The 25,390-nt window shown below is 43.0% G+C and overlaps 1 protein-coding gene across 1 annotated transcript in view; it reads right to left on the reverse strand.

Moving 5' to 3' along the window:
* Window positions 1-25,390, reverse strand: part of nbeaa (neurobeachin a) — an 82,622-nt gene that overhangs the window by 3,317 nt on the left and 53,915 nt on the right. The window contains exons 18-55 of the mRNA XM_031872573.1: window positions 25,259-25,379; window positions 24,859-24,982; window positions 24,547-24,739; window positions 22,988-23,674; window positions 22,361-22,810; window positions 21,581-21,798; window positions 21,239-21,392; window positions 20,639-20,662; window positions 20,091-20,174; window positions 19,165-19,345; window positions 18,823-18,947; window positions 18,644-18,712; window positions 18,367-18,535; window positions 17,703-18,064; window positions 16,760-16,896; window positions 15,639-15,793; window positions 14,690-14,816; window positions 13,472-13,591; window positions 12,300-12,427; window positions 11,545-11,606; window positions 10,045-10,109; window positions 9,521-9,629; window positions 9,233-9,399; window positions 7,172-7,296; window positions 6,926-7,075; window positions 6,349-6,485; window positions 6,086-6,203; window positions 5,617-5,719; window positions 5,396-5,511; window positions 4,029-4,141; window positions 3,631-3,771; window positions 3,392-3,511; window positions 2,919-3,071; window positions 2,617-2,781; window positions 2,339-2,428; window positions 1,462-1,654; window positions 740-811; window positions 326-481 (exon numbers count right to left, since the gene is read on the reverse strand). Coding sequence (XP_031728433.1) covers window positions 326-481; window positions 740-811; window positions 1,462-1,654; window positions 2,339-2,428; window positions 2,617-2,781; window positions 2,919-3,071; window positions 3,392-3,511; window positions 3,631-3,771; window positions 4,029-4,141; window positions 5,396-5,511; window positions 5,617-5,719; window positions 6,086-6,203; window positions 6,349-6,485; window positions 6,926-7,075; window positions 7,172-7,296; window positions 9,233-9,399; window positions 9,521-9,629; window positions 10,045-10,109; window positions 11,545-11,606; window positions 12,300-12,427; window positions 13,472-13,591; window positions 14,690-14,816; window positions 15,639-15,793; window positions 16,760-16,896; window positions 17,703-18,064; window positions 18,367-18,535; window positions 18,644-18,712; window positions 18,823-18,947; window positions 19,165-19,345; window positions 20,091-20,174; window positions 20,639-20,662; window positions 21,239-21,392; window positions 21,581-21,798; window positions 22,361-22,810; window positions 22,988-23,674; window positions 24,547-24,739; window positions 24,859-24,982; window positions 25,259-25,379 — 5,983 coding nt within the window. The remainder of the gene's footprint in view (window positions 1-325; window positions 482-739; window positions 812-1,461; window positions 1,655-2,338; window positions 2,429-2,616; window positions 2,782-2,918; window positions 3,072-3,391; window positions 3,512-3,630; window positions 3,772-4,028; window positions 4,142-5,395; window positions 5,512-5,616; window positions 5,720-6,085; window positions 6,204-6,348; window positions 6,486-6,925; window positions 7,076-7,171; window positions 7,297-9,232; window positions 9,400-9,520; window positions 9,630-10,044; window positions 10,110-11,544; window positions 11,607-12,299; window positions 12,428-13,471; window positions 13,592-14,689; window positions 14,817-15,638; window positions 15,794-16,759; window positions 16,897-17,702; window positions 18,065-18,366; window positions 18,536-18,643; window positions 18,713-18,822; window positions 18,948-19,164; window positions 19,346-20,090; window positions 20,175-20,638; window positions 20,663-21,238; window positions 21,393-21,580; window positions 21,799-22,360; window positions 22,811-22,987; window positions 23,675-24,546; window positions 24,740-24,858; window positions 24,983-25,258; window positions 25,380-25,390) is intronic.

The following is a 25,390-nucleotide window of genomic DNA, read 5'->3' on the forward strand; positions in this document are numbered from 1 at the left end:
GATGCCGAAGTTAAACAAGCAGGTTAGTGACCAGGGTGTCACTAATATCTCTGGACCGATAAATACAGAAATGTACTGTATGCCGAGCAGCGTAAAAAAAAAAGAGTGTTAAATATCTAAATATCTCCTAGATTAACAAATCCAAACACAAATCTAAATAAAATTGCAAATGCATGACTCTTCATGATCCACTTTCAAACTAGGACCTCTGACAGAATCACAAATCACAGCGTTAATAAGGAGGGAAAAAAACAAACTGCAAGCTAAAAGTACATTTTTACTGTACTCAATGCTCAACGTGTCTCATTAACAACAGAAAACTTACCAGTTTCAGTGGAGTAAACACGGAAGCTCTTGTCCCAGAAGCCGCAGACCAGGATGTAGCGGTTGTCGGCAGTAACCACAAAACAGTGCGTGTTGATTTGGATGCTCTGGTCCACAAGGTCAGTGATCTGACGCTTGTTCACGCCTGAGTTGTTTGCTACATGGGAGGACAAAGATGTCAGTAGGTTAATAAGGGCATACGAAGGCAATATGGTTCACAAGCTACAAGCTAACTCCCAACCTTTCCTGATATTTCACCACTCAGTTAGTTTTGCAGCCTGCGTCTCTGCAATATATGCACATAAATGCCCACTGTATCATGAGATGTATTGACTTAAGTCCCATTACTTGTGTCCTTAATGTTAGCATAATGTAAAACTAATTAAATCTGCTGTGGAGATGTTTGTGCACTGACCTATAAGAGGGTCCATCTCAATGGGTAGATGATGAGCCTGCTCTAGGGAGTATCCTGGAGCTCCACGGAGGCCTGAAGGATATAAGGGTCAAACATTACAGAGAGTCACACATGCACACATCATAAAACGGAGGAGGATAAATACTCAACTGCAACCTCTCACATAATCCCCTGGTCGAGGGCTCTCTGATGAAAGCACTGATGCAGGCTTATGTAAAAAAAACAACTAAGAGCCTCAATAACAAAAGTCACTTGAGCTGCCTTATGACTCCATAATTACATTACCACAGTTCATTAAACCTACTCCACTGTGCTAATGAAGTTATTAAAGGTTAATTGAGGATTTGATTAACTAATATTTCCATGTCAACATGTGGATAAAATAAGATTAAACACTAATATAATACAATAATAATAATAAATTGGCTCTATAACTACCACTGAAATGAACTAACATCTCACTACAGGCTCCCACGGTCTTCATTTCATAGCTATTGACAATATTTTAATTATGTGATTGATATGAATATATTTCTGATTATTCCTTTAATTATTCATTCAATAAAATGTCACACAAATGTGAAAAATGCTCATTACAATTTCTCAGAGCCTAAAGTGATGTCGTTAAATTGCATTGGTCATGGAAGCAGCATGTGTTTGGTATTTTTCCTTGATAAATATGCTTTGTTCTTTCCAGATGATTATTTCTGTCATGCACTCACCGACTGTGTTGTGCCAGCGGTTGACGGCAAACAGCCGGCTACATGTGACGGTGACAGCTGCTGGTATGCTGAGGTGGGGAAGCGTGTTGGCTGCGACGTGAGTGACGGGGGAGTTGGAGGGGAACTTGAGCACCATGATGACGTCCTGCTGCATCTGATCCTTAAACATCAGTGGGCTCTGTGGAAGGAAACACTGGTGAGACAGACAGAGAAAGAGAGAGGGACAGAGAGGAAGAGGAGGGCAGAGCGGGGAGGGAAGGTTCGGGGGAGAGAGGAGGAGGGCAATGGAGACGGAGGTAGAGGGAGAGACAGAACAGATGTGACGGAGGGAGGGAAGGAAGGGAGACGGTAGATTAGTGGGAGCACAGGGTCAGAGCAGGTACACACACTGAGGGGGGCTCTAGGCCTAGAGGAGAGGAGGTGGAGGCACTGGTTGGCTCGGGGGTTCAGAGGACTGACAGGTTTGGGTTGACATGGATGGCTTTGATCTGAAGACACTGAGGCCTTGTTCTGCTGAGGGTAGCAGGGAGGACAGAGAGGCTAAAAGCAGGGCAGAACTTGCTTTAAGAAAAGCATAATTACATACACTTGTATGTAATAAAACCTCTAAATTGGTACATAGGGATAAGATGTGCTATGAATATGAAAAATAAACCTCAACCTGCCTCTACAAATGAGAGAGGTTGTGGATAAACTCTCTTCCTGTTCCCAAAGTGAACATTTTCTCAATAACAACCTCTCAATGGAATAACATTGACTTAGGGAACATGCAACAAATAGGTCTGTATATTTCTGTTGTGTTTTTCAGTAGGTCTGCAGCTGAGCTCGAATATGTGAGTTTATTTTTTTTAAAGCATATACGTCAAGGTATTCTCACCAGGTGCATAGCGGAGGAGCGAGGTGGGTGTGGCTCGATCAGCAGCTGGGAGGGGATCTGACCACACGCCTGAATCTGGCACTCAACCACCTACAGTCGGAGGAACAGAGACGGGGTTAACAGAGGAGAGGAAGAGGAATCATCTGGAAACTATTCATCTCAGAGCTTTACATTTTTCATCGATCGGATGCGACGACATGAGAAGACAGCACTCTCTATCACGGAGAATCACGGGAGATTTCTGCATGCATTGTCGATGTGTTGTCATAGACACCAACCTCACGTTGCGCAGCATCTGCATTGTCTAGGTTGATTGCTCCCTCATAGGACAAGAAGTTGAACACGTTGAGAGATCGTACTGCTTCTGGCCCTCGTTGCTTGTAGCCAAATATTAGATCGATCCACTGGTGAAGCTGGCACGACACAAACTCGCTCTCCAACGCCTGGTTGAAGTAACAGGTGCAGAGAGAGGAAGACAGAGGGTCAAGAATATGTTCAGTGTGTCTCGAGGAGACATAAACAGAAGGATCAAACTTTTCTTTTAGCTTTTTCATATTCGAGAAGAGACTTTGTCTCTCACCATCCGGTTAATGCGGACAAAGTCTTCAGGTTTCTTGGCCCAGGCGGGAAGCTCCACGTCACACGCAGAAACTCCATCATCACGCACCCCGAGCTCGTACTCATTGCTGTTAACGAACATCTCAGGCAAGTAGTAGAACTCTGGGATCAGCTCCTGATGGACGCGGCAGAAACACATTTTAAATTACAACAAAAGTATTACTATGCTGAAGTAAGTAGATTTTACAACACTCAATTTCTGACCCTTTAGGATGAGATCCAGGGCATTAGACAATATGTGAATGTCTTCACTCCTCATACATTTAGATCTCTTCAAATTAAAACTAGGTTTTTACCTACTTAGCTGAAAGAAACTACTTTCGGTGCTTCCTGTTATTGTGTTTTCAGTTGTTTGTCTCTATGCTTAAGTGGTTTGCACTAATCTTAACTTGTCGCTTCAGTAGGACGTTCCTTCAACCCATCAGGAATAGTTACCTTGACATCAGCCGTGTCCCTCTGGCAGTTCCTCCACGAGCAGCCGATGCCAGAGAAGGCTCTTTCCGGATTGTCGAACTTGTTATCGTTAGCGTTGAGGAAAAACGTTGTAAAGGGCTCCTGCAGACACACACATAGACAAATCCATTTAATACAGAAGCCTTGGGTCTCTGCCGTGTGCTCAAGCGGCTCTCTGAAGGCTAAAGTCTGTAAGTGTGTGAAGTTCAGCCGGTGCTTACTATTCTGAGCATCCACATCAGGGTTGAATGAGCAGTGGAGTACAGGGTTGTATAGTGGTGAGGAGGCGTGCTGTCGTCATCCCACGTCTCGTAGCGTTCTGCATAAAACGCTGCTCGCTTGGGATTCAGGGCACCGATTGGCTGGAGGAAACAAGAGAGAAATAATTGGTTTGATGACACAAAAAAAAAAATTATACATTGGTTTCAGAAAGCATGTCATATATTATTCTTTAAAACAGTCAACACATATCTGTAGGACGAGGGGAGGCAAGGAGGAATCCATGGTGTTATTACGTGGCTTCGATTTGACTTTTACCCTCTGTTTGGGTTTACAGCATCTTCTTTGTAGCATACGTGAAATTCATTGGAAAAAGTGCTGTATGTCAGAGGGCTCTAACCTTGGAGAGGTCTCTGAAGTTGCCAGGTAGAGTGAGGTCGAGCTCCTCTGAATCAAAGTTGGTCAAGACCCAGGGGAAGATGGGGTACTGGTTCAAATCATTATAAGTCCTCCCTGCAGAGACAAAAGATGGAAGGAAGAAGGAACAAAAAAAAACATTATTCCATTATAGCTGTGTCACAAGATGGTCCCATATGACAACAGCGTTAGTATTGTTCTGTGCATTACTACATTAGTTTGGGTTTTACACTGACACATTTTGGTGTGATCCCCCTGCTGGAGTCTGAGCTGAAAGACTTTCTGGTGAACCTGCATGATTACATCTGATTTCATGCGTAATCCGACCCGGTGGCAACGATGACAAACATTAAGAATAACTATACATATATATAGCCAATTCTCACTCTTATGGTCTTGTTTTCTAATGCTGGTGATATAAAGTCATCAGTATTAAATTGATAAACACATTTGAGTTTCATAACCGGTTAAAAGTTCCTCTCAGTAACTTTAATACATGCTACAATATGCGTACTGTAAACTGCAACATAAAAACTTTTGCTATCAATTTTCCGGCTTCAAAACCTCCACGCCTCACAAAGAAGGCTGAAACGTTTAATTAATGAGACTAACTTCTTGATGCGAGCAAAGATTAAGTGCTAGACTGGTGTTACAATTACACGGACCAAGGTTTTATGTTCGTGTGATAAAAGACATTCCCAACAGGGAGAGGCGTAAAAGCACAGGCTGTTGACAAACTGCTACATGTCAAGCATATGTTTAGGTTATCAGTGGTTGCCATTCATCTACAGCAGATGTGTATTTGAAGCTCCTTCTGTGTTTCTATTACATACATATATCAAAATATATTGTGACATATTGTTTTATTTAGCTGCAGTAACTATTTTCAATTCCTTACCAACTGGTCGATTGTCATTATGGCTGCTTTAATGTATTAACAGGTCACACAGGTGACTGTTGTTATGCAAACTGCAGCTACAGAAGGTTTATCTTATTCAAATCCTCCAGGTTCTTTATTTGGTCTCTTCAATGAAGTACTTTTATACATTGGCTTATCTATTCATGCACATGGAGAGAAATGTCTGGCTGTGCAGTTATTTTTGAACAACAGAGAACAACAAGAACCGTCAGAGCAACCAGATGAGGTTACATTAGTAAAATCATCACAGGAAATGTCAACATCACAACGGTGGAAAGAGAGACAATGAAGGAAACAGGAAGCATTCTCTCAAATGATTATATGGTTTGGTCTGAGAACAAAGATGGCTATATTAGACTAACTGTTCATATATTGTTTAGAGGCTAAGATCCACAATAACGTCCTGAAATGTGATTGAATGTGGACTTTACCTGCAATCGTGTTGAGGAACATGAGGTACTCAAAGTTGGAGATTTCTCTCCTCTGCCAGCGCTGCGTCATGTTGGATGACTTGAAGAGCTGACGAGGGGTGGCCAAGGAAATCCGCCTGGGACACACACACACACATTGAAGTTCCTTTCTATCACACCGGGAATAAATACCTCTCTAATACACCATAGTGGAGGACCAGCTGATTATACCCTGCACCTACCTGGCCTGTGGCAGGCCGTAACTCGTTCCAACACCAACCCGTGGGAGACTGTAGACCACCCGTTTGACTGTGCCCTGGTCAGGGAAGTTAAACATCACAGACGCTGGAGAGAGGAGGAGACAAGGTATAGTCAATAGATATAATCACTCACCATGACAACTACTGTTGAACAGCGTATACAATACTTCAAAGTGGTGACATTAGTATGGGTGGCTGCAATGCAATATAAGACGAGAGCCCAGGCAGTGTTAGTGCTCTTCATCTGCACTGTAGCAGACAGAAGGACAGAATCACTGTAATAATACTTAGGATAGCAGTGATGCTATTCTAATGTTCTTCATTATATGTTTTACGCAATACTTATTGCTATGAGACACATTTCAAACACCAATTGGATATCTATTTCTAAAAATGTTTTACCATTTTTCTAGATATTTTATTTATGCCAATAAGAAAACTGCAGACTTACTTCTGTTGGCCATGAAGACCTCGAGTCCGGTATTCTGCAGCAGGTAGCGTCTGGAGAACACGGCTCGGATCTCACTGAACATCCATTTACCATGCAGACCCTCTGAGTAGGCCAGTACCTGTTGAGGTTCGACATCCATTGAAAAAGACATTTTAACATAAAGACATACCTACAAATGAATCCCAAATGAATTGGATCAATGAGTGAAAAGCACACAGTAAAAAAACTTTTTTTCTGTAATACAGGACGACAGCTTGACTTACTTTAGCGTCAGTCGTCTTGAATGTAGGGTCCTCTTCATCCACCTCAAAGTAGATCTCAGTAGTAGTGATGGACAGAGTGCCTCGAGCCACCACCACTGGAGCCACCAACTGAGCTGGAGTACTCAGAACCACTGGGCCTGGGGAGACATATGTATTTTACTACAGGCTCACGGTACACAACAGCAATCATCACACACAACAGACAATTAATAAGCACACGTTCTGTAGAAGAGTAATTTCATGTTAGTTAACTTGATTATTTATTTGCTTCTTCTACTTTACGTATTATTGTAAACAAACCACCAGGTGGGTCAGAAGTCAGAGAGGAACCACTGGATTAAATAAAGTGTTTGCATCAGTTTTTAGTAAATTATGATTTATTTTTCTTGAGTCAGATAAATCAGCTGGATGGTTAGTGCAGCTGCAGAACTTTCAAATGACTTGCCTTTGGAGGTAAAAAGTCTTGGACGGAAACGTACTAAAAACAAGAGTCATAGACAGTTTACTGTTCATTTGTACTGTAGCATGGTGACTGTGTGTGTGTGTGTGTGTGTGTCTTTATGCGAGTGCATCTTACCAGCAAGGTTATCGATCTCTTTTTCCTGCAGCAGGCTGACAGCGTCATCGTCTCCCTCCAGCATTAACTCCGCCTCTGGGTTCTGCGTGACCACTGATTGGCTGCGGAAAGTTTTCTTCGACTTAAGCCCCTCCTCGTCTTCTTCTGAACCTGTTTTGAGTGTGTTTGTAATTGTGTATGTAAGGATTGAGTGTATGCAAAAAGAAGATCAAGTACACTATGTTTACATTCGTACACATTACTGACCGTATTCCTCCAGAGCTTTGAGTGACACATCGGCGTGAGTGGATCCAGAGGCATTTCGCACAAATCTCCGTCTCCTCCTCAGGTCGTCCTCCCAGTAGTCTAGACGCCAGAAGTCATGTAATTGGCTGAAGACATGAAAGAAAAGGAACACAGACGAGTAATTTCATTAGTGGGGGGGCAAACAAGGTGTGCATTTTGGGACTTTTCCCTCAAGGACAATAAAGTTTGAGTTGAAGCTGAAGTTGAAATCGAGTACAGTGAAAAAAGATTCCACTTTATTGGGTTAAAGGGTGGTAATTGAACTCTGCAAACACAAATAAATGGCTTAAAGTAAATAAAAAAATAAAATCGAAATCGCCCCTTTTGTAGTTTGTGTCGCAATGGTAAAGGTAGGGTAATGCATTAGCTGACAAGGAAACTATTAAAGAAGGAAGGGTCATTGCGTCATCGTGACAGCATTATAATTTTGCATTGGTACCATTCTTTGGTGCCAGTTCTATTAAAGTGAATGGGGCGAGCATGGCCTGTCCCAGTGTAACCCACCATATCCGTGTTGTTTCACCTCTGACTGAAAAAGAACACAACACATTATGTGATGTTTTTTTAATCTAAATGTTGTTTTCCTCGTTATTGGATCCAAACAGATCACGGCTCTGTCCTGCAGCTACATAGAGCTCAACTCAAGATATTACATGATCATGTTACATGACCAATCTATTATCGCTGACCAGACTGCAAATATAACCTGACAAATGTATTAATGGCTCTGATTACAACTGTCTGGACTTAACGACAGGGTCCGTCAGAGGAAGGTATTCTTAATTAGCACTCGATCGTATGCTAATGCCTTCAATTTCATGCAAGTCATCAATATGATTAACTAGCACACACATAGGTCATGACAGCAATTACGCTAGAGAGGCTGTAACATTCACCAACACCGCAGCGGCCCCGTCTGTTTCTTTTACACCTTCACAATGATCATTTCTTACCAATGTTAACTGTTTTATCTCCAAATGAATGCAGATATTGTTGGCCAACGTTAGCTAAACCCAGATTTATGCATATAAAATTTGGCGATTGGCGCCACCTCCTTACAATAAAATGAAATATTATTGAGAGCTGACTAACGCCAGGAAGTAAACTTGGACCAAAGCTGTTCTCGTAGCAACACAATGGCAATAAAAAGATCTATAGAGCCACGGTGATTTATGAAGAAAACTGATGAAAAGCCAGGTTTAGACAAGCAAGTGTGGTTGAGATTATTAATGAGAATTATATGCGAATGTACACAAAAGTTAAAAATATAATCGAGGCCAGAGCACTTCAGATGCAATTAAACTTTCTTTTTTTCATCCGAATGCAAAAGGTGTTTATCAAAAGCATACACGTTGTGCCAAACAATTTACTTTATCAACAGTGACATGAAGAAGTCAGGCTTCAGATGCCGCATGTCACATGCTCTCAAATTAAATCACATGTCCTTCCCAAATCTGGTGACAGATCTGGATAACAAGCAATGATTGATTTACTGTGTGTCTGTGAGTGCACTAAATAAGGAGATCAGTCCTACACAGCTACTAGGCAGCAACGGTGTTAGGATTCAGCTGTCTCTGTGTGCTGAAGTCGATGTGCGATAAATTATGTTAAATAAGACCTGATTGCTTCATGAAGCCTGCTTTACACGGAACATGTCATGTTTTATAAAAGTCTATATTGCAGCACTGATCATTCCCACGATGTGGATATGAAATAAGATTGTCTCAGTCTGTGATGTGAAGCTGATGCTACTCTACTGGGTTCATGAATTTATGGTGTAAATGATCCTACTTTTACACAAATACAGGAATAATTTACAGTGGTGATGTGTTATAGTGATGGACGGTGCTCGCTTAATAATCCCTATACATACTGATGACATTGTCTCATTATATGCAAGAAGTGCTCCATGTGCACTCAGCCGGCGTAGCGTCTGCTGTCAAATGACATCCCGAGGAACAACAATCTCTAAAATGTCCCAGACCATAATTTGACATGAAGTTCCACGCATCTCCCCCTCACCTCTGTGACATTGTCCCCCACGCTCCGTGCTTATTGGTCAGGATGTTGAGGATCTTCTGTTTCAGCTGGTTTGCGGTTACATGATCTCTGTGCTTGGCGGCGCTGATGAGGTGATCGCACATTCTCTCCTCCTCTCTCCGGTCCGCAGCGTACTGGGCGCAGTTAGACTGCAGGAGAGTGGGAGGTAAAATCCGTGACAACGATGAGCGTTACACGTTAAGACACTTCATGTGACTGTTTACCTGCAGGCACATATCATCATATGTATCACATGTATCATGTCGTTACCTCAAATTCGGCATGTTTGTGTACATCCTCTGCCCTCTGTCTGTTCAGGATGAACTCAGCTTCATTGGCAACACGAACAATATGATCCTTCATGGCGTGGCACAGAAGTCTGGTGAGGGATTGAAGAGAGCGACAAACATGACAGGCAATAGAAACACCTCCAGTTACAAAAAAAATCTAATTCTCAACGGAATGTAAGCAAGGTTCCATCAATGTGGCAACCTTTTCTAAATGACACCAATAAGACTTGTCCATCTGCTGCTGAAGCTGACGTATGTATGGGTAAACAGATGTTTTTAAATGTAGCTTCCTTTTTTTGGATGAATATTAATCTTTTTTGAGTTGTGCAACACAATTTGGAGTAAAACAGGCACTGTGATTATACCTGGACAAATTAAAATGTACACTTATATGCACTGTAGTGATTTGACTTCCTACTAAACTCACATGTCTCTATCAGACCCATCACCTGTAGTTGCTAAGCGCTGATAACAGTGTTGTTGTTAATGTGTAAATCACTTTACCTTCCCTCGTTGATGAGCTCAATGAAGGCCAGTCCAGCGTTCTTTTGAATAGAGTTTTGCCACTCCTAAGTGTAGAGGATGCATCAGAATTAATATGGTGGGGGGTATGGGTGTGTCATATGGAACTGAGACTTCCTCACAAAAATTCTGTGAATTCAATATTGCCACAAAGCAATCCTGCTTATCATTTTGCAACATGAAATGAATGAAAACTGTGTATGGTTACCAGAGCTATGTGGGTATACACGATATATTAAAATCCCTTTGTCAACGGTTTCACAATATATTTATAAGAGGAAATATATATTCCCATCATATACCAACATTATTGTAAAGGTACATTAGCACAAAACTGCAAAGAATAAGGAAGAAGAAACATCTTAAGAGCTTTCTAATGCACCCGTCCGCCTAAGAGGACGTGTTTAATGTGTCTGTGCATATTAGAGGGGAGACTTCTGAGCAGGATGAGAGTGTTGCTGAAAGCCTCAAAATATCAGAGCTCCATTAGCTCCACTAGCTCTCAAGGACATGTGGGACCATCTCAGGTTACACCCGCCCCATCTAGAGGATCGATATCTGGGCTAGGGTTTGCTCTCCTGGGCATCTAATGGAAGACAAGGCCAGAGCCAGGGGTAATACTATACATGCTGACGAGCAGCCGGGCAGGAGAGTGGAGGGGAGGAGAAAGGAGAGGGAGTGGTGAGAGGACGGGGCAGTGTGGAGAGTGGTAGAAGATGAAAGCAGTTTCCACTGAAATTGGACCAGTAAAGCAGTGATGCTATGGTAGATGATGAAGCAGTAAGAGAGTATAAAGTGGAGACCACAGTAGTCGAGTTGAAGAGAAAAAGGAAAGGACCGAGGGGCTCCTCTGAGGAGAAGAGCTCTTAGAGGCAGCCAACGAAACAGACTACAGTTGGGAGACCGACTTCATAATGTAAAAGAAAAAGAAGACTGGTCACCTGCGCCATCAGGGGAAAGCTTTGTAGTGGTAAGTACATCTCTGTTGTCACATTGTCTTTAAAGTGTTATTACGGAAAATAAAGGTACTGGCTTTGAATGGAAGTTAGATAAACGACCCCAAAAACATTAATTAAGCTGTGATGCTTATGTGATTTAGTTCTCATCAGTAAAATCGAGTCAGAAAAGTTTATGTGCATGTGATTGACATGGAAGAGTATTTTTGTGGCGTTGCTATTGGTGAGGGGAAACTATGGTGTGATGATAGCATATACAGAAAGTCAATATTATATTACATCTGCAATGTGCTCATTACATAGTCAACACTGCCTCGCAGGGCACGTCCATAACTCAATAGCTTCCCGTGTGCAGCCGACTCAGCCATTATCATGGGTCCAAAAACACAGGGAGGCTTTCAGAATGGGTTAGAAATGAGATAAATGAAGGATGACTTTGTCAGGCTCAGGCTTAGGAGCAAATTGGATCATATGTGTGAGGACGGTAAACAGAGAGTTAAGGGAGGAGAGGTGAAGGTTTACCAACCTGAGAACAGAGCAGCATTACGAGCTCCACCACAGACGTGCTAGACTTCATGCACACCAGACCTGCAGTACAGAGACATACAGCACAGTCAGGAGCCTCTCTTCCTTTTTCTCTGACACACACACACACACACACACACACACACACACACACACACACACTCACTGCCGCGAGACACAAAAATATCATCAAAGAATACACTGTAGTGTCAGTGGCTTCTGCTATTGTATACAGTAATCGTAGTCAGGTTTATAAAAAAAGCATGCCACAGAGAAGACAGGAACAAACAGTAGAGAGAAAGATGAGAAAGGAGAGAGTGGGGAAGGGAGGAGAGCGAGCAGGAGGAGAGGAGAGGGAAAGATCAACATTGAGACAGTGGATCACAAAAACAGGACACCAGGAAGCAGGTGGGCAGAGGGAGGAAGCATCACATTTAGTACAATCTGTAATACCAGTAGTATTAATACAATTAAATAATCTGATTTACGAGCGTCATTGCCTAGCTAGCTGTTTTGAAAATAGTAGTAATTACTGACTTCATACCTGCTTGACGGATGAGTGAAGCAGCCAACTCAAAGACACTCACCCACTCATTCACTCACTCTCAGCTAATCACACAGCAACACATCACTCTCGTCCGCTCACTTTCTCTCAAGTCTTTCTCATACACAAGGATCGCGGTGAGGGACAGTGAATGGGAAGACTCCACAGAGAGACGCCAGTTAGAAAAAAGGAGCCGTGTACAGCACCTGTACCTTCTATGAGCAGTTCCTGCCCATGGCTACCCAGCAGCGTCCTGGACAGGAAGGGAGCAAAATCCACAAAAATCTCCCTCAGCAGGGGCGCCACTTTCTCCAGAGCGCGCTCGAGCTTGGTGGTGATACTGTGGCGGAAATAAGTCAGAGAAAGATGAAGGGAATAGGAGTGAAGATAAGACAAAGCAACATACAGAAGAGCATGTGAGGAAAAACTCAGGGGATATACAGTAGGTGAGGAAGGGAGCGAGATAGAAATGAGTAGAGATAGGTGAGAAAACGGGAGGAGGGAAAGCACAGCACAAATTACACAGGAGAGGAGACGGGAGAAGGCAAGCTGAGAAGTAGAAAAATGTCTGAAATGAACACAGAAGGCACTTCAAATGTACAGAATTAAAGCGTATGTCATGATGGTTTGGTATGGAAGCACTATGCCTGGGTTAGTATAAGTAAGGAAAGGTTGATGGTTATATAGTTTTCAGGCTAATCGTTAATCAACTACATTGTTGGATGGGTGAAGCTGGAAGTGCAGTAAAAGCTAAAACGTCTAAAAAAGTGTCCTTACTTTAAAACTGCACTAGAAAAATATTGTATGAATTCTATCTTGACTTGCTACACATCTGCATGTAAGTGCCTTTGTTTGTGCACAAGTGTAGAGCACGGGCAGAGTAAAATACTTCTCTGATCTATGTTCAGTTAACAAATGGAGAAAGTAAGGCAAGAAGAGTATACAGCCAAGCAGACTAAGATATGGAGCCGTAGAAGCATGTAACTTCTGAAACAGACCTGGGTCACTGGGTTACAAATTCTTATTTTTGCTTCAAGCATGCTCAGAGTAGCAGATGGGTGACATTTGCAAAAAAGTACAACGAAGGTTAAAACAGGACTGCTATAATTTTGCAACAAGTGCTGCTACAAGTTATTTGCAAAGACCGTTTGACTCAGGTCTGATCTTGAGTTTGGGAGTTAGTGTGAGGAGACAGCCATGCCAGAAGTAAAACAAATATGATGCGATGCTAACTGTTGAAGCTGTAAGCAAAGATTGTCTGTCCTTCCTCCCATGGCATTCTGGGAACATTTAGTAGTGGATTGGGCGTAGCAGAGGGTGTGTGGTGGAGGTGGGGCAGAGGGGGGAGGGGTGGGGCATGGGGGGAGGACGGGTATCTCCTTGCCTAAAACACTGTCCTGCATCTCGGGGAGCTGCCTGGAAGCCTGCCAGAGAGCTAAAAGACTTGAGCTCAGGGGGCGTCTGACCGCTGCGCAGCGCACACTGCGCCACCTCACAATAGGCACTGCAATACAAACCACACACATACAGACACACACACTGATTAAAGAACACACACGCACGCACGCACCCTCTCACATGCGTGTGCACGTAACTAACTGCACACGTCATTACAAACTGTCTAACATGTCTAAGGAGAGAGAGCACATTGACAGAAATGTTACAGTACAAGCTGCTTCAAAGGAATTATGAATGATTTCTTATTGTAATGCTACTTCCTAATTATTAACATATAGCAGATCAACTTGTTCTTTGTTAGCGAGTGTCAGATGTCTATACAGGGTATGGAAACACAACTAAAACACAGGTTTATGTTTATGACAATCTCATTTACATGTTTTCAAAAAAAGTAATCCAGCGGGACGGCTGATATTTTCACACTCTACAGTATATTCTTATTGTGACGTTAAAACACAGTGTCATGTCAGGGATGAAGAGCACCATAGTGTAGACTGAGTGACATGTGTGGGTGGTATGCGTGCAGAAAATATGAATGTGACAGTTAGCACAGATAGAGTAGTTTTACTATCTTTCAGAAGAATATTATTATTATTCGTCGATATCAGCTTTAAAGAGCAATATTGGAATCAGTCCAATATCCTTTTCATGGCTGAGAGCTCAATGTGGAACTGCCATTTGTGTGATTTTTGATTTCCAGTAATTGTCACCCAGTACAACTGTCAAATTTGCAATTAAAGTTTTGTCTTTTGGTTTAAAATGTGGTTAATTAGTCTAACATGTCAGCATCTCCATTGTACCTGACATTCTCATGTAAAAGTGATTGTGATTAATTGAGGTATTGTTACCGTGGCCTCAAAAAGCATGTGGGTGCACCCCAGTTGTCCCCAATCTAACCCTGCTGTATAATATCAGTGATGACTGTGAGAGTGAGCTGCTTGTGAGAATACTTTGGGAATGATGAAGACCTAAGTGTGAAGTGAAAGAGGGACAGGAATGAAGTGGGAAAACGACAGGCACTCAAGAAAATGGACAAATCAACGTAAAAACCAAAAAAGCCAAAGGGAGGAAAAAAAAAAGAAGAGCGGCAGGAAAGTGAATGGTTGAAGCGATAAAGAGCTTTGTCATGTGTTAGAGCTCTGACCTCATATTCTCCATTGAGTCTTCTGGCATGGGTGCCACCGTCTGCACCGCTGGCAAATTCTTACTAGTCGCACCGTTTACAAACGACGAAGAGGAGGAGGAGGAAGAGGAGGCAGAGTCTGTGGCACCTAGACAGGACAGGAGAGAAGGGAGGGTGATGACAAATAAGACAAGCATTATTGTAACATGAATCAAGCGTGACCAAGATTATCGCGCAGGATAACAATAAACTAAATGTATGAATGTCCCGGTCAGTTGCGGCCAAATTCAATTTGGACGTGCTGCTGCTGCTGCTGCTTGTCCTCCGGTGATGGCCCCTGTTCGTGAAAATAGCTTTCTGATCAATATACAGAATCCACTCCGGGGAACAAATCCCTTCCTTCTCCATTATGCATGTATGATACAATGAATCTGCTAAGTACGACGCTGCATGGAAACAGCACTGATCTGCATCTCAGCTGATGTGTATTTCATTCTTGTCTTGTTCTCAATTTATTTTAATTTAATACCATATTTGTTTGATTGTTGCAGTATCAAATGCTTGAAGGGTACATTTGTCTGGCATCAGAGAGTTCACCGAATTCACTTTTTTTGTCAATGGCCAAGATATTTAACACTTGCTGTACGGTCTGCGACTTCATTGATCTGGAAATAGTCAACAACTAACCATGAAAACATGTGCCGGTAAAATTGGTTCAGTTTGTGTCTATTCTGGTTTGTTGTGGCTGTTAAAGAGTTTTCTTATGCCAGAAGTAACTCTCTGCTTCATGGAGCGGTCTTTGAATTGGCCTTTCACACAAACAACTTCGTCATACTGCGGGTGTCTGTCTGCTGCCTCTCCTTAAATGCACAGTAGATGCAAAAATGGGTAACAATATCCAAAGATATAGATTTAGACGTGGTGTGAACAGCATATGTGTTTTGTACTGTAAGTGAACTATATCTCTCACCTGTAGTGTTGATCATGCTCTTGGGTGTTGCGGTTGCAGATGCAAAAATGTTGGGTGTGCTGCCGGCAGCAGCTGCTCCGCTAGTAGTGGGCGTGCCCACCGTGTTGACTGACAGGCTGCCAGGTGGTGGCTTTTTGACTGGAACCATTACACTCCTGTAAGAGGTGGGACACAAATAAATACATACATATAAGCTTGGAACTATCTAAGGGAGTGTGGCCATACAGCAGCAATTGTTTAGAAGAACTAACAAATGCAGTTTGTTAGTAACTACGTATTTGCTATTCATTTCTATGAACCAGATGTATCACGCCTGTCTGCATGGGCTAGACAAATACATCCAGGGGACATCTGGGAAATGGATATGGAGCCATTGGTGATCTATTATGCACACTGTCTTCAATCAATAGCTTAGCTCTCAAGGACTGCCACAGAGCAGGATCAAGGAGACTAACTGATGCACAGAAGATACAAACAGGTCATTACTCAGTGGAGACTATATGTTAACACTTTTGGACAAGCGAGGAAAATTTCAACTTTGTTTATGTCATGTCATGTCCTATTACTTTATCATTTAGCAACAATACCTCTTTCCCTATAAGATTTTTAGACAGAGTCTAAAATCAGTCCATCAATGAGAAGTAATAATGACATCAACAGCGTCTTAGTCATGTTTTATTAATGTAGTCACTGCTCGTAAAAACATTGTTTTTCTGTTTTCAAATTGAATACTCAAAATAAACGTGTCTATCCACAAACATGTAGCGCTCAGTAAACGCAAGAAACTAACAAGTCTTTGTGCAAACTTCACATTTTATTTTTTCTTATCTGTGCATTTTTTGACTGCTGGCAAGTAAAGAACATTGTGTTTGTAAATGTTACCATCCAAAGGGGAAGGTCATTTTCTAAATGCTAATCAACTGATTGATTTCTGTGTCCATTGTTTTTTCAAAACTGATGATCAGCAATTTGACAAATAGCCGTACAGTAAAACGCATCACCACAAGATCAGTATTGGCTGGATAAATGGATTAATTGATGGATGTGTCAGGCTGCTAATGACTCCGATATCGCTGTTTGGTTGTCTGCCTCTCGTAGGTCAAACACTAACTGGGTCTAACCTGTCGAAGGAGTGGAACTGCATGGGCAGCATGGGGTGTGTCTTCAGGGCAGGGTCGGGGTGATAGGGCGTTGGCCCGGACTCCTGTCCCAAATCCCCACCATCAACTGGAGCCGCCACCAAGCTCTTCAGGATCTCCTGCATTTCAGAGAGAACAACCCATCTGGTGACTACAGGACACAAGTTGTGAGGAGTCCAACGGCATGACAAATCTCTGGCTGTTTTTTTTAACTTTCTTAACTGAATGTATATGCAGGGTTCATACAGCTTTTAAAGAGTAAAATACAAGCACTTCAAAAGTACCTAAACCAAAAATGTACAGACTCTTGAATTCTTTGTCTTCATATACAGTATATGTTGTTGCTATAAATGCAATTGCGAAAAATAAAGTTGATAGAATTCCTTTATACCCACAGCAATCAATGTATATTTGATATTTTATGTAATATGAGGACAGGATTGTTTCATTTCAAATATGAAAAACGTTTTGCTTTACATGAGTGATTGTGATGAAAATCAAACATTTTTCAATAACTATATTGAAATTCAAGCATATTCCTAACCTTGAAAAGAGAACTGTTCAAATTAAGCATTAATTCAAACTTTCAAGACTTTGTACGAACCCTGTATATGAGTAAGAACAGTGGGCATGTTTTCATGATACATAACTTTAGACTGTACAACCTCACTGAATGTTGCATTCCTGGAAAAACACTGACCCTATTCAGACCTGGCATTAAAATCTGTCTTCAGGTGATCAACCACACAGCTACAAATACAGATGTGGCTTGATCAATAAAACCATATTTGAAATTGTTCAAGGATACATGGGACATCAATTGGACCTGATGTATTGTCTCTGGATACAAACAGCCAGGTCTGAATGGGACACACACACACACACACACACACACACACACACACACACACACACACACACCAACCTTAACATTGATGCCTTTGTTTGTTTGGCTGATGCTGGAGATGGACGAAGGCGGGGCTTGGCTGTTGGGGTTGTGGGGAGAATCCAGAAGGCTCTCCTGTGACCTCCTAACATCAGACAGACTACACAACAGATCTGTGCCTCCTACCCCACCTCCTCCCCCCATGTCTCTGTCTCTATCTGTCTCTCTCCCCACCAGGCCAAGGCCGAGCCCCAGGCCCATCTCTGAGCCGTTCAGGGATCCGGCCACATGGCCCTCCTCCCCGATGCCTGAGTCTGTGTGGGGGAGGCAAGCCAGTGGAGAGTCGTCCACGGGGGTGGGGGTCTGTTTGTCACGGTCAGAGAAGGCTGTGGATGGGTGCTCTGGAACAAAATCACAAAACATAGTGTTTCTTTTTGTAAACTGCCTTGCCAAGAAATTCCACAAGATATTGTCTGTTTTTATTCATTCTTGGCTATTTTCTCCTGCTTGTAAGCTTCATTTCTCTGTCAAGTAATACCCATCTTTATTCTTCCTTCTATTTTACATCCTCTAATTGTCGCATATTCTTGACAAAGGTATTGTTGTTTTCACGATACAAATGCTGCAATGATGAGTCACCACCAACCCATCCAAGATTACGCTCTAATGTTGAGGATATTGCACAAAGAAAAACAAGAATCACCTGTACTGGTTGGGGAGTTTATCTCGTGGCGGATGCTTCTCCCTGATAGGCTGGTGGACCTGCCAATCTCTCGCTGGGGTTCCAAAATGTCCCGGTACTTCGATACCATGAGAACTGAGATAAAGTAGACGACTGCCAGCGCCAGAAACTGAGCCTGCTTACTGTCGTCCTACGGCACAATAACACACACACATTTATTCAGTGAAGACAACACACAAACAAAATAAACTTGTACGCACACAGTATACACTAAAAATACACACAAACACGTGCTTACCACATCTCTAAAAACCACAGCTCGAAGACGATTGATGTCTACATCCTGCAGGAGTCTGTCCGGATCTTGCTAAATATGGGAGACAGAATGTCAAATGTGGTGCGCTATGCATATATGCATGTTTCAGTGTCAGTTTTAAAGTGCTTTGTGCATTTGATTTGAGTGTGTGTGTGTGGTACCTTGCCGGTGGTGGAGGCACTGTGGAGGCTGTCCTGTGACTTGCTGCTGGTTAAGGAGGACTTGCAGCTTCGTTCTCTCTGTCTCTGCCTGCACTCCAGACAGTTCCTCACTGCCACACAGCACACTGATGGACGCAGAGAGATGAAACCTGTAAGTATTTCATACTGGAGCTGGCTTTTTTCATATAATAGCATTTATTCTAAGAAGAAACAAGTGGGTATAATCCTTGCAAATTATTTATTGGCTCCTTTGAGGTACTTTCGATGCAGCCCTACTTAAAAAAGTCCATGAAGCTGTTTGTGAGTCTAACGCCAAACTAAATACATCAAACTAGAACACACCCAGGCGGAGGCATTGCCTCATCAGCCCTCCTGACGACATGTTCTTCTCTGCTTCAATCTCGCTGAAGTTGAGAGAGCTGGCGAACACCAGTACGTCCACCATGGCCATGAGACGAGACAGGAAGGTGACCGCTGTCTCTGAAGACATGCCCTGTGTGGCCTCGATGTTCTCCAACTCCGTCTGGAAAAGGGAGGATAAGTACACACACGCTTGCCAGTTATTTATTGACACCATAGCATGTAAACACAATGAACTGGATGCTCTTTCCCTGCTTTTAGAAAGGTGGTGAGATACTGTAGTATCATCTTTTTTTCTTTTTTTTTTTTACATAAAAGCATCCTTCAGAAAAGGTATTATCATGTCTTACATGAGCATGACCACAACGGACATGGCTGGTTGTACCAACAAACAGGTAAAGCAACCTTGAGTATCATGCTGCTTAAGTGAAATACATACTTATATGATGAAATCTGACAACATGAGGTGTTCTACACAGCACACAGGAAGTACAGCCTGATGACACACAGGAAATGGTAACAGTGGGATCGTGACAGTAGCAGTGTACAGACTAACCTAATAAGCTCGCCTAGAACGTATCTCATGGAAAAGTAAACAAAATCCCCTTTTGTTGACACCAACCAAAGTATCAAATGTTCAGTATATCTACATTGACAGTAAATGTGAAGGCAGCAAAGCAGGGGTTAAAACTTGCAAACCAAGTGTGTGGTTTGCTGTGTCTCTGCTTCAGTAAGCAGGATGTGCAGGGCCGTGGAGAGTCGACAAAGTGCAAGCATCTGGAGGCTCGTCAGAGCAAGTCAGCACAGACATTTGGGGAATAACAGACACACAAGGTGAGGACAGAGGGACTTGGGTTGGTGCTCTTAGCTCTTCTGGTGATGGTGGGAGTCTTAGGTTCTTTACGCACCTCTCCCCCTGCGCCTCCTCCCCCAGGAACAGGGGTCACCTCCTCTCCCTTTGACCCCCTCTGGGGTACGGCTCCTCCTGCCTTCTTTAGTGTTGATACAAATGGGACAGGCTTAGCAGATGCAACCCCGAGGACTTCTGGAAAACTCTCATGCTTTTTCTCTCATAAATCATCTATTTTCACCTCTAAATAGACCTTCTCACTCTAATATTTTTCCGATTATCGATCCGGCCTTTTAACTTTTCTTTCCCCCTTATCTGTATAATATTCTAACCACTTTAGGATATTATACTAAATGTACGTCTCTATACAAAGTGTATCTAGTTCAGTATACCTAGTTCCTATAACTTTAAGAACTAGATACACTGAGACAGTGAGGTCAATAGATACAAACAGTATAAGGGGGAGTATTGATTAGCAGCAAAGAAGCACAACAAATAGAAACACTATGGATGCCAGACAAGCAAGGTTTAGTGTCAGTCACAATGGTAAATAAACCAGAACAAAGTATTAGTAGAATAGAAAGAGAGGAAGAAACTGCAACTTACAGTGTTGGCACTACTCTTAGAACTCTGCACAAATGCAAAAACAGACAAAAACAGAGACAAAAAAGACAAGAAAATACACAGAATACATGTAACACAGAGAGGAAAAGAAAAAAGGAAAGATGAATAAAGTAAATAGATTATCAAACTATCAAAGGAAATAGATTGTTAATTAAAGGATTAGAACAAACCTCAAATAAAGATTAAAATAGTGCGCAAGAAGTGTTAGATAGGCAGTTTAATGTAGATAGATGAGAGGAATTCAGAAAATAATAGTGAAAGTTTAATTAGTTTACTCATTTTTAAATTCAAGGCCAAACTAAACAGAACTTTTTGCAAGTATAAAATCAAACCTTTTAGATTTATTGGGCAAAAATAGATTTTTTGATCTGTTATGATTTTACTTTACTTACTTTAACAAATGATTTAACCTATTCAATCATGCAAGATAAACGCTGCCCTGCGCTCGGGGGGGGGGGATCAGATTCAGCAGGTTGTTAGAAGTCTGTATTTGGGTTTAAAGCCTGAGCTACAGGCCTATGAGGCAGCTGTTGACCTGCAGTTTTCCCTTCCACCACAGAGGTGCAGAGTAGAGCCACTTACAGAAGGGGAGGTGGCAGCAGACAGGAGAGGCAGGATGCCTCCACAGGCGATGATGATGTTGTCCACCATCTGAGAAATGAGGTGGATCGTGTTGTGGACAAAGATGATGTTCTCATTGCTGTTCACAAAATCCATAACCGACTTGGTGGAGTGGCTGAAATAGAAGATAAGAGTTGGACGGAACGATACAAAAATACAGTTTGGGACAAATTGAGACATCGTAGGTAACATGTCACTTTCTGAATATCCTCAGTCTAATTTCATTTTCAATACACGTGTGATCAATACAGAAGCCCTGAAAACCAGGCATGAGTGCGAGTAGTATTAGCTTATTAAGCTCACCTCCTCCACACATGCACGTCAGTCTCCAGGGCGAACAGCAGGTCAGTGAGCAACCTCTGGTGCATTGGAGACCACTTGAATTCTGGGATGCGGAACATGGTCGTACGCGGGCCGGGGCTGAACTGCCGGCGCTGCTCCTCCGTCATGGGCATGCCCCTGAAGCCCAGATCAACGCGTAGGTCCCGCTCCAGCTGGGCTGCTGTACGACCATGGAGGGCCTGCAACATGGTGGGGGCCAAGACCTGGTCAGCCAGCTTTCAGTACGTCTCTTACTTGTATACTAATATAAAACTTGGCATGCATGCAGTTATGAAATTAAATTTCATAAGAGAAACTACAGATGACTCTCTGGGACTTCGTGTTCTGTATTCCCCAATTTAGTAGAGAATTAGTTCATGTGTGGGCAGCCACTCTGCCAATCGATACACACACACAGCAATCTCATCGGGGCAGCGGTGGCCTTAAGGTTGGAGAAGAAGGCTTGTGTTCGGTTTCAGTTGAAAGTGAACAGAATGATGCAATATGTACTTTTGTTCTATTCTCTTTTCAACATCTTTTACTTGTTAGCTGACTATTAAAACCAGGTATCTTTATATTTTTTGATAAATAAACAAATACTCTTTTTACAATATGGGCAATAGCTGCGACCGTTGAGACCATTACAGTCTAGCAGTATGCACAGTTGCAGCCCACAATCAGGAACATTTGAATAACCTAGAAACTTACTTGCAGACTTGTGTGAACAAGATAAATCAGACACATGTACACACGTAAACACACCTGAGTGGTCGCAGTAGTTTGGATCTTCTTTGCGTCCTTGTCTTTCCCATCATCCGACCTCTCTGTATCAGAGGTGGTGCTGGCTGTGTCTCCCCCAGTCTTAAGCCCCGCAGCCTCTCCCTCTGCCCCGGATATGCCCTCTCCCTCTGGGTAATCTGCTCTCGATGTTCCCTGGATCTGGGCTTGGCTCTCGGCCTGAGCAATAGAGCTGATATCAGCAAGAGGGCTTTGGATCTTGAAGGGCCCGTCCTCTAGAAGTTCCCCAGAAGTGTGGCTCTGGGTCTGCGTTAGATCAGAGCCGCAACTCGTCATGTGGGCCAGCAGGCTAAGGTCATCACTGGCGCTGGTGGTGGAGTGAGCCGGGACTGGGCCGGATGGAGTGGGCTGGTCTGTACTCGGCAGTACAAGGGGGTCTGTGGCTGCCAGAGCTGGAAGCAGCTTCTCGTCAACCTGGAAGTGATGAATAGGGTAATCAAAAATTAAAGAACATTAAGGCATTAGAAAAAGTCTAAGATGGACAGAAAGCAGTAGACTGATTGTTGGTATTATACTTTAGGTCAGCATGGGAAGATGTGGCTCCACAGGTCAGACTTTAAGTAATCAGAGACAATAATCTTCTCATCCTACCTTGCTGAAGAGAAATCCGTTGTTGCTTGGGACGCTGTCCTTCTCGTCAGCCAATGTGATGAGCGGACCCATGTTCCCATCATCCTCCAGGCTGACTCCCGTAAGCCCCAGGCTTGACCCCATCCCAACCCCCGAGCCTGGCGTGTCATCTTTCGGCACCAGGTTTCCATTTAGATTTTGAACTACAGCGCAGTAAGCACTGTCCAGAAGAGAATCCACCTCAACCAGAGGTCCGTTCTCTATTCCTCCCCCCACGCCTCCACCCACGCCTCCACCGAGGCCTTCTGGAGACAAGTCCAGGTCATCCAACTTAACTTCTGTGGCCTCCACCTTCTCTGCTTTAATGTCTACCAGCAGGTCGTGGACCTCCACCCGCACCCCAGGACCAGCGCTCTGCTCGCCGGGTGTCAGGGCTTCTCCGTTGGGTCGCTTCACGACGCCCTCTGCGAGCAGGTTGCGCGAGTCCCCGCCAGTCCCCTCGCTGTACTCGGCCTCGCTCTCAGGTGTCTGTGTCTGGGAGTTGTCATCAATCTCGAGGTTGCCGTTTACGACAGGGGCAGGCGTAGCGGAAAGCCCGGAGATGGTGGACACAGAGCCTTTCTTCCCCTTCTTCATGTTTTCCTCCTCCTGGCGCTGGTACTCTTCGTACATCTTAGCCAAGTACTCTTTATGGGCTTCGTAAGTCACCTGTGACAGACGGTGGGGAAGTAATTGGTTATGTGATTAGAACACAAGCACTGACAATGGTTCACCCTCACATCAATAATGTCTTCACCAGGTAGTCCTTAAGGGGCTCATAGATCATCCGTTCCAAAGGCTGCATGGACACAACTGGGACACTAGCCTAACGGAGCTATTCCACCATCATCTATAATGCCCCCTCGCTTTCACACTGCCATGAGAAAATTGTCGAGTTAAATTTCCACAACTGACCAGTGAACAGTTATTGAATATGATATCTAGGATGAATCAAAAGTCAGCATGTTACTCCAGGTCACTAAAAAACGAAGTATGATAAACAATCGTCATTATTTTTAAATTAATAAAGCTTTTTTAGTATCAACATCAGTGAGTATTTTTAGGGAGAATTACTTCAGACAAAGAGGCAAAATGAAATTAAATAGAAGAATAATACTGCCGTAAAGGAAAAGTCCTTTACCAGTTTATTCTAATGTATATTATTGATTAATAATATGCAATCATCAATGGAATTAAGTAGTGATTGACCTTGCTATTGCGTCAACCTTCCTTGTCTAGTTCTACTCGTACCTTTACTAATTAATTAACTTTTTGCGTTAAGCAGTTACAGTGATTGCAACAGTGAGAGAATCAGGAGGGGGTTTTGGTTGAAAAAAAAAGAAGATATTTGATGCCTGAAAAATGCCAAATGTAATTTGGCTGCATGGCATTCTAGTCTATTGAGGATCTTCTGGATGCCGAAATTAGTATTTCTTCTTGGTATGTCTTCATTAATTGATTTCTTCATGTTTGATGCAACATGTTGAGTGTAAGGAGATGGCTTTGCTCCTTAATGCTTAAGGTGCATTTCTTACTCTCACCTTGGAGTGTGCGATGGATAGGGTGTCAACCCAGACACGCCACCCTCCCCATTCGTATTTAATAGCGTGGTAGAGCAGGATCCTGAAGATGTTGTACACCATCTCGGTTATTTTCTGCTCCTCGGGGTTCTTGGGGTTTATGTATCCAAGGGAGAACATCCAGTCCTGCCACACAGAGCACTGCAGCAGGCAGCTGGTACACAACAGAAAACAATGTATGAAGCTGCAGCATGAGCTTAATATCAAGATACAACAATCATCGTAAGAAGCAAAAGACACGTAGCTGAAAAAATGCAATGTGTGTGCTCTTACCGCCGGTTTTCGCGGCTGTTGCTGAAAAGTTTTATCATGTCAGAGAGAAAGAGTCTTCTGACTTCCATCAGCTCAGCACTGGGAGAGGAGTTCTTCAACAGGGTGGCCACTACCTTTAGAATCACTGTGTGGGAGGTAAAAATCAAGGAATGGGGAGAGGAAGGGGAAGAAGAACAAGATGAGAGCGCAAGACTAGCAAATATGTAAAAAGTATTTTAAATGAGAGAGAAAAATGTGAGGGACAAGAGAGTGAGAGGCAGATCAATAAGTGGGAGAAGGCAGCACTGTCGGCTGCTTAATTGAGTCTTTGTTGTTTGTTTGCTGGCATTAAAACAGTACCGCATCATTGGCAGACCAAAGAACACAGGGAGACGACAGGCGCCAATCTTTTTGTACTCACTGGGATTCTGGATCTTGACCGTGGAGTCTGGCTCAGGGTGGGGTTTGTGAACCACCTGAGTACAGACCTGCTCTGTCAGAATCTGCACACACACACACACACACACACACACACACACACACACACACAGAG

This window comes from Anarrhichthys ocellatus, unplaced genomic scaffold (assembly GCF_004355925.1).
Source record: "Anarrhichthys ocellatus isolate YVR2014 unplaced genomic scaffold, GSC_Weel_1.0 scaffold65, whole genome shotgun sequence".
NCBI lineage: Eukaryota > Metazoa > Chordata > Actinopteri > Perciformes > Anarhichadidae > Anarrhichthys > Anarrhichthys ocellatus.